This window comes from Polypterus senegalus, unplaced genomic scaffold, assembly GCF_016835505.1.
Source record: "Polypterus senegalus isolate Bchr_013 unplaced genomic scaffold, ASM1683550v1 scaffold_1110, whole genome shotgun sequence".
In the NCBI taxonomy this organism is placed as follows: domain Eukaryota; kingdom Metazoa; phylum Chordata; class Cladistia; order Polypteriformes; family Polypteridae; genus Polypterus; species Polypterus senegalus.
Window position 1 is genome coordinate 7,530 of NW_024379021.1, and position 9,248 is coordinate 16,777.

The following is a 9,248-nucleotide window of genomic DNA, read 5'->3' on the forward strand; positions in this document are numbered from 1 at the left end:
ACAATGGGATACACTGCCCATATCCAGGTGTGCAAAGCTTAAAAAGAATACAGCCAAGACTCAAATCTATAATTGTTGCTGAGATTTATTTCACGGGCTCTATATAATTGTGTAATGGAATTCTAATGAAAATATATGAATTTTAAAACCGGTGTACACTGTCGAGGTGTGATTCTTATCTTGCTAAATGGGTTTAAGATACTGATAATAATTGTACTGCTGGGTTTCTCTTGACACTATCGCAGTTTAATCTTGTCTCAGGAGTTTAATTCATTGCTGACTTATAGATACAGTATAGGTATAAAGATAGTATTACCCTTCTCTCTGATTGTGAAATTAATTTCTAAGTGTAAATTTGAATTTTTGCAGTGGGCTGGCACCCTGTCTGGGGTTTGTTTCCTGCCTTGTGCCCTGTGTTGGCCAGGATTGGTTCCAGCAGACCCCGGTGACCCTGTGATAGGATAAAGCGGGTTGGATAATGGATAGATGGATAGATACAGTAGTGATTGTACATGAAGTGTTTTGGTTTGCAGTGTACATTAAAAATATACAGTATAAGTATTTGTTTTCAAAAAAGTATGAAGAGACTGATGCACTGGTTGGTTAAACAGGTGCCTTTCACATCTATCTATCTATCTAGGATATAGAGGGTTTGAAAATGGATGGCTATTTGAATTGATGATTCAATGATTTTGGTGCATAGAGGTGCGCATGAGCAAGATTTTTTTTTTCTTTTTTAATATAATAAAAAGGAGACTGCAAGACCGGTGTTTTTTTACCCTGATCAAGAAGCTTCAGAGAGTGTTGTTATTCTTCCGACATCAGTATATTACCCAAGCGTACGCTGTTAAAAGTTTTCTTGCTATCGCAATGACAATTAATCTATATGTCAACACCCCTAAAACAATTAAAAAAACATTAAAAAGCTGGTGTGGAATGAAACAAGCAAAAGCTGCCAAAAACCGGACAGATTAGCTATTGTTTAAGTTAGTAATTGGCCCCAAAACACTTTAAAAAACATTTTAAAGCTTGTCTGGAATGAGTTTTCTTGAGAAATTCTTAAGTCAGGGGTCCTCAATCACGGAGGGCCGCAGGTTTTTATGCCGTCTACCATCATGTATAGGTCGGGTCTTGAAACCCGAAAAATCGATCATATCAGACCGACTTGTACGCCCGTTCAAAAATGCGACACTTAATTTTATTTTTACACGTTCTTGCCTCCTTCAATCTCACATCAGTTTCTCAGGCACATTGAATGTTGTTGCAGCAGCTCACGAATTTCCGTACTTCAACGACGTTTAATTTAAAACCAGCTTCATATTTTCTTCTGATCGAACGCTCCATCGTAGATAAGGGATGATCTTACGATGAAGGTGTATGAGTGTGAGATACAAAAAAAACAAACAAACAAACAAAAAACCACAATAAGCTTTGGAATAGTTTGGGTATTACCGTGTGGTCACGTGGTCACAGCAGAGCGAGATTAGGAGCGCACGCTGATACAGCGCATTGCCGCACCCACATAGAAAAAGAAGGCCGTGTGCTCCGTTACTCTCAGGTGGGCGTTAGCATATTGTAATCTCTTGGACCAATAGAGTGGGCTTTCCACATTCGATTATACGAGCGACATTATAAAATACTAGAAATTGTACGATAAAAATCAAGCTCTGACTTATCGACGGGAGAACTTGTCCGTGAGTTCGGGAATTAGAAAGCAGTCCGTGCGGATGATGAAACTTGGTATTGAACTATTTAGCTTTTTAATGCTTGCATTTATCTAAGAGCAATTGTAATTTCACTGTAGTGTGTCCTTCTGGGAGAACATATCCATGTGTTGTGCGGACCAGAACAGATTTATATTTAATGGTCCTTCCAATTCATCATTCATTTCTAAATTTTTTTTTTTTTTTTTAAATCACCGCTAGTTCATGGCAAGTACGTGAGCTGCTACATGGTTTATTGGTTATCTGCATCTCATTACTAATGAATGTCTGATAAAGATAACGGGCAACAATTCAAACTTAACGCTGCTGCTTAAATCTAATAGGCAATTAGGATTTCTGAACGGTAACAGGCAAGGGAACTAAAATTAAGCTCCAAAACATTGCTTTGCTAGTAAAAGGGTTCTAATGAAGAAATTGGTTAGAAGTGAAAACCTGCAACCATAGCAGACCCCCCAGGACTGTAATAGAGGACCCCTGATCTACAATAACTAAAATTTGTCTTTGATGAATAAAAGACACTAAACAAGGCATTTACAGCAACATTCATCAGCATCAAGGACCAAGTTCTAGTTTGGACCCTGGTTGGAATGAAAGCCTGCAGCCAATTCAGCCCTACAGGACCACAATTGAGGACCCCTGCTTGAAGTCATAAATTCAAAACCTGTACCTCTTACAACAGAATCTTTGTTACAAGGAATCTACAGTATACTTTGTTGTTGCACCAGTTGGCATTATTTAATGAAATCCCAGAAACTAGCAGAAAATGTCAAAGGTTGATTTGTATCCACCTGGGTCAATAGATCTTTAGTTCTGACATCCCAGCTGGATCATGAAACTGAGCCTTACACCCTCAAGGGCAACTACTTTTGAAAGATACACACACAAAATAATTTAAAATGAATTGCTGTTCTAGCAGCAAGAACCTGTCTTAAGGGAGAACGATACTCCATCTTAAAGATTACTCAAAACACAAGATCTGACAACAGGGTGGCACTGTTATGAATGCCATTAAAATTCAGTCCACAAGGACTCTAAATCAAAGCCCAAATGTTTTGACCAATGACAAACTTCATCCTGGATACCCAGGATTTGTCCAGTCAGCTTTTTTTTTTTTAAAAGCGTTTTCTAGTTTGTCATGGGTAGGGTCTGTAAATTTAGACACTTGTTTTCTATATGCATCAGCATCATGAAGTAGTGGACTAAATTGGGGAAACAAAATGTTTTTGGTTTCTGAGAAAGAGCTGCTGGGCTTGTTTCAAAGCAGACAAAAGCAAAGCTATATTGATCACAAATGGCAGGTGGCATGGGCAGCCAGATTCATAGCCCCCCCCCACCCCCCATTTTGAGGCTAAGGTCTAGATTGTACCATTAATTAAAAGCTGCTGTGATGTCTGAACAGCTGGTGGGTACCAGAGATTAAGAGGAATGGGAGATTTTCCATCAAAATTTGACACGAGTGCTGTGCCCTGTGTTGGCTCCAGCAGAGCCCCCATGACTCTGTTCAGATTCAGCGGGTTGGAAAATGGATGGATGCATGGAGACTACTGCCTCAGCTAGTAGGCACATTTGTGGAGATGACACTTTCTACTAAAGTTTGTTAGAGAGCAGCTGCCTTACTACTCAGACCATCAATTTGCCTAGGATTATAGGTGCAAGATTGTTCCATGGAGGTACTGGCCATACATGTGGCACCATTTGTCTATAAGACTCAATAAGAACAAAGTATGCTATTAAATAGGCACCAGTACACCACCCCCTAAACAAAAAAAAAACCACACACTTTAGGCAACGCTGTGAACTTTAAAACTTTTATTGCTTAGCATTACCAATGCCCTTTGCTTTTCTGTAGGCAAAGAATAGTACAGCCACACACGAGACAGCCAGGACACCTACAACAGCACCAAGGATGGAATAGTGGAATTGGGAGCCTGCAAGGAGAAAAGAAATTAGGAATGAAGAAAACCTAAACACACTGCAACTCACTAGGCTAGAATCAAAAGCAGTCCATAACTTGCTTGCATTTAGGCTGTTCAAACATGTTAAGTTACCTGCAGAGACTTCATCTTGCTGAAGAGACAGGGACTGTGATGCAGAAGACGGAGAGACCTGCTCCAGAAAAAGAGGGCCAACAGAAATGGTCTCCTGCCATCCAGCTGGTGCACTCACTTCACCTGAAATACAGTTACAGCTTGTCTATCCCAGGCTGGACACTGAAGGAGTCTGCTGGTGAGGTCACTTACTTGCTCTCCTAGGTCTGTGTTTAGGGGCACCAGAGCCCCTCCTGAAGGGAGGGGGGTTGGCACAGCTTGTGTCACAGCAGCTACAGACAGCATTGTCCCCATCCACTGAGCTCCACCTGAAAGCACAGCCACCAATCACAACCTGCTACCTCATCTGAACAGGTGCACCCTCATCCGGTCAGTCACTTACTGGCTCAGTGCAGAGTTGTATGAACAATCCTTATTCAAAGGATCTACATTAGCAGACACCAAGGTCACCTTCAGATGGCAGGTAATGAAGATCTGAAAGTAGACATGCAAGAGACAGTCACACCTGGGAGCTTCAATGGGATTCCTCCAAAGGAGATGTGAGGAAAGGACTTACTGAACTAGTAGTCAGGCCATAAAACCTGAAGGCATCAAGCTGGAACTGCATGACAGACTGAGCAACTCTGGGGGACATGAACTGGGAATTGGAGCCTGTCAGTTTGCTGTCTAAGAAACACCTGCAATACACAAGATGGACCATAGCATTGCATTTTCAGACCAAGATCTAGTCAGACTATTACTCACACCCACCCATTATTTCCAATGAAGGTGTAGGCCGGGGCAGATGCATTGGACCCAGGAGTGGCAACACAGCTGTCCACAAAGACACGGAGAGGCTCATGGTTCGTGCTGTCCACAGATGCTTGAAGGTTAATGAGGTCTCCTAGGAAGAATGTGTTGGATGGACTCGGCCCACTCCAGTCACCTGCAGACAGGAATGTTACAAGGTGTTGAGGTCACATTCGTGCAAATGGAAAATAGGATTTTTAAATGTGTACACCTACTGCTCATTATAACAAGTGTGAAGCCCAGAATATCCTCAGCAGATATCGTGGAGGTGTAGGGAACCCAAGTGGGGTTTAAGGCATTGCTGCTTACATTGTGTAGCCTAGGGAAAGAGGACATTAGAAAAAGGGAATCAATAGGGCCAGGCTTTGAAATTTGGATTCAAATGGCCTAGAATATATTAGGACAGGTTCTTGCAATGAAGATACAGCCAGAAATTGGGATGTTAAACTTGTACCTAGAATGAAGGTCTCAAGTGACATTGGTGCAAGTCATACCTGTTGTATTGGCATTCAATTTGCACCACAGCTGGATTTGTTCTTACAATAGGAAGATCAATTGGAGAAGGATTGTAGTCCAGGGTGAAGGTGTACACTATGAGAGCTCCCAGCATCTAAAGAGAAGAGTCAACAACTTTAAATACTGCAATCTTTAAGGACATTTAGCCAATTGACTAGTCAATATGTAAGCATTATAGTCAGTCATTCAATGGACTTTGACCAAAACCCTTCCAAGTCAATTACTCCTCTAATTGACAACTCACTTCTGCCCTTCCCATTTATAACCTGAAAGATAAGCTGCAAGATTGTAGGTGGGCCTCCAGTATGTTCCAGTTTCAGACCAACAAGAGAATGACTGGGCAGGTCAGACCAATCCTATCCACTTGCAAAGCCACAGCACCATACATCACAGTAGTTCGACCCAGAAATGACATCATGGGGCAGGTCTTATTCTTGGACACCCACATCAAGAAACCAACTATGCAAAGTAATTTGGCCAGTCTTTAGTCTTCACCAGTGTTGTAGAGCAACTTAAAATGATTCAGGGTGTTGTATTGCCAAATACCTCTTTTGAAATGGCCTTTTAAATACCATACAGGCAATAACTTAAACATTTCAGTACTGGAAAGTACAGCAATGGCTGAAGAATGAAAATTCCATCTGGAGTGGAAGGCTGTCTTGCTCAAACCTGAAAGGGGTACTTGGCTGGTCGGGTGGAGCTTTAAAGCTTTTCAAAATTTGGATGCCTTTAAATCTGGGTGGCGTTTTGGCCCAAGGGTAGCAGTTGCTACACTAACCGACGAGTTGCGCAAGTCAGATTTCAATCCGACTCCTCCGCGCGCCCCAACTGGGCACATCGACCCACCGCATAAAAAAAAAAGTCACGAGTGGGCACTACAGCAGACGCGGAGCACACAGAATCTTAACTGCCCAAATCTCATTTCCTTTACGTGCAATCAGCTGTGAAATTCCTTTTCCGCATAACGAACACTCGGGACCAAGATTTCGTTAATGCAGGATTGATGAACTGCGACTTGACCGCCAAAATAGTAAATCCTAACAAAAAGCAGACCCAGGCCCCTGCTAAAAACGTACCGGCCATCTTAAGAAAGTGTATATTAAAGTGCGAAAGCACTGAAGCCACTCACCTCCACGGTGCTCCCACAGCCCTGCAGAGGCGCTTCAATCACAAAGGGCTGAGCACCGGCCGGGCTGGTGACTCCACATCCACCCATGGAAAGATCAGAAGGCTGGACCGGCTTTTGGATGCCCAGCAAGTCCGGACTGATGGTGACGATCACCTCACTTTCGGTGCACTGAGCGGTTACGGTCTGCGGAGCGCCAGCTCTCGGCTCAACATAATGCATGACCGCGGGCTTCTGGTGTTTTGCGATTTGCTTCTGTCCTTTGAAACGGGGCTGAGAAAATGCATCGCAGAAGAAAAAGAGCAGCAACACTACGGCTATCTGACCCTTACACCACATTTTGAAACAACAAAGGAAGAAAAAACAACAAAACGTTATAAAGTTTGCGGCACAGCACAATCTTTTTATATGCACGATTTAAGGCGTTTGACTGCTTAATTTTAATAACACGTGCGGGGAAATAGATTGTCAATCAGTCACTAATTGTGTTTGAAATAAACAAGACGCATGAAATACTGAGGATAATGCTAATAAAATTCGAATCACAAATCAAGACAGCCGCCAAAACGTATCTTATCAGGTACTAACTTCACAATTCTTATGTGGAACACGAGGCAAGCAATTGGGGTTTAAATCTCTCGTTAATTAAAACCAAACTTATTTGCTTTGCAAAAGAGAAGAATAAAGTGAACTAAACTTTAAATTATTCGGCTGATGGCCTGAAGAAGCGGCACGGTGGCGCAGTGGGTATACGCTGCTGCCTCCCAGTTAGGAGACCCGGGGTCGCTTCCCGCGTGTCCTTCCTGATGCGTGGAGTTTGCATGTTGTTCCCGTGTCTGCGTGGGTTTCCTCCGGGTGCTCTGGTTTCCAAAGACATGCAGGTTAGGTGCATTGACGATTCTAAATTGTCCTTGGTGTGTGTGCCCTGTGGTGGGCTGGCACCCTGCCCGGGGTTTGTTTGCTAGGATGTAGCGGGTTGGATGATGGATAGATGTCCTGAGGGGTATTGCACAAAAGTAGAATTAAGAAAGCCAGGATAACAGAACAGTCGCGGCTTGACCTAGTTTAATCAGTGCATCCTGGCTTAATCCGTTGCACGTTTGCTGAGCCAGGATGAGAACGCGCGGATATGTTAAGCCAGGTGTATATAGTTTGGATAAATGCGCGTTCATGGTATTCTTAAAAAGATCACGAAATCGATCACAGAATCACCGATGCAAAAATGGACAAAACCCGTGCGGCATACTTTTCGCCTAATGAGCAACAGCTTCTTATGGAAACGTATGAAGAAGTGAAACATATAATATGTAAAAAAGGCAATACAGCTGCTGTAATAAAGCAAAGAGAGAATGCCTGGCAAACAATAGCGGACCGATTGAATGCGTAAGTAGTCCAAATAACCAGTGCTCCACTGAAACCCTCATAATTACAATTCAAGGAGTTACTTGTCATTTTCAAAAATAATTGTATACTTTGCCTTAAATGTGTCCAGTGGACATGCATTTAACATGAAGAATAATTGCAAACACTTACCCACTATATGCATCTATTTGATATATTTAGTTTATTTTATGTCTCTAATGTGTTTAATCCTTTTACTCTTATCTATTTGTATGTAGGTTTTGTTTCTAATTAATTTGATGTAATCTATAATCAGATAATTTGCTCTATTTTTATCCATCTAATCTATTTTATCATTTGTATCTTTCTATTCCTCTTAAAGAACAAACATGTCTGGCCAAAAAAGGACTTGGCAGCAAGTCAAGATTAAATACAAGAATATTTTGCAGGCTGGTAAGTGACTTGTTTGCTGAGAACATAGGTGACATGTTTGCTGACATTTTATTATCTGTGCTGATTTTAGCCATAAAAAAGAAAAGTCATATTACTGGTACGGGGGGTGGCCCTCCAACCCAAGACTTCACCCCAGCAGAGGAGCTGGCCCTGGACTCAAATAAAGGGAAGCCAGTGATTGAAGGGATCCAGGGAGGGACAGCCACTGACTCTGGCCCAGCAAGGGATACTGGCCTCTTCATACAATGTACATTATTGCCATACTACTGCGCATGGAAAATATTAAAATCCATTTATATTTTGTTATGTGGACTGTGTGACTTTGCTTTACCTTGCAGTGGCTGGGAACACTCTTACACTTTTGGATCCCCAGACTATGATTTGCCGGTGAGTATTCTTTATTAAATCATTGGCTTTGCGTGTTCTGTCAAAAATATCAATACCAGTAATGAATATGGCAGAGGGAAGCCACATCTACAGCAGTGGAGTGCACTTCTGCCGATGATGAGACCGTGTCGTTGGACTCTAGAAGGCTCGAGGTATCATGTCAATTTTGTGGAAATGGACACATTTTTTAAGTTTATAATAGATAAGAAGTCAGGGAAGTGGTACTAATAGAAAATATCATTTGTTAAAGGATCCTGACATTGGGCAGTCTGATAAGCAGCCTGGTAACATAGTGAGTATTGCCTAAAGTAAATTTACATTATGCAAAAATTGTGCTATGCTAACAAAAAGGTGTTCACAGAATTCACAAACTGTCAGACATCTCTACACAACACATCTTAAGAGACAGATCGAGCTTTCAGAAGTCAAGATTGATGTGAACAAAAGAAAGCTGCAGGACATGGACCTTGACATGCAAATTAAACGCAAGACACTGAGGAAACTAGAACTGGAAATCCAGAAACTACAAACAGAAGTAAGTGACTTCAGTTCATACTGTAACCATGACTGTAACCCAATGTATTAATCATCATAATTTGTTCTGTCCACAGCTCCAAGCTGACAAGTGATAACAGCAAAATAATAAAAGAAAAATATTCCAAAACCATTGTGGTCTTCTACAATTTTTATGACTGTCAGGTACACTTTATAGTGATCGATCCAGTGAAGTGGAACTAGAATTTGGGAAGATAACCACAGTGTGTGCTACTGATGCCAAATAAAATGCATGTACACATGAAAAGTTATATAGCCTACATTATCCTTTATTAAGGGATGGGCTAAATCAAAACTAAATTAACTGAA

General features: G+C 41.7%; 1 protein-coding gene across 1 annotated transcript; it reads right to left on the reverse strand.

The window, feature by feature from the left end:
• Positions 1-3,518: 3,518 nt before the first annotated feature.
• Positions 3,519-6,590, reverse strand: LOC120519773 (zona pellucida sperm-binding protein 3-like). Its single transcript, XM_039742594.1, has 9 exons — positions 6,207-6,590; positions 5,056-5,171; positions 4,777-4,880; positions 4,523-4,697; positions 4,329-4,449; positions 4,155-4,246; positions 3,965-4,080; positions 3,773-3,895; positions 3,519-3,652 (listed from the first exon to the last, which is right to left on the reverse strand). The coding sequence occupies exons 1-9, from the start codon at positions 6,540-6,542 to the stop codon at positions 3,534-3,536; spliced, it is 1,302 nt and encodes a 433-aa protein (XP_039598528.1). The 5' UTR covers positions 6,543-6,590; the 3' UTR covers positions 3,519-3,533.
• Between the last annotated feature and the right edge of the window lie 2,658 nt (positions 6,591-9,248).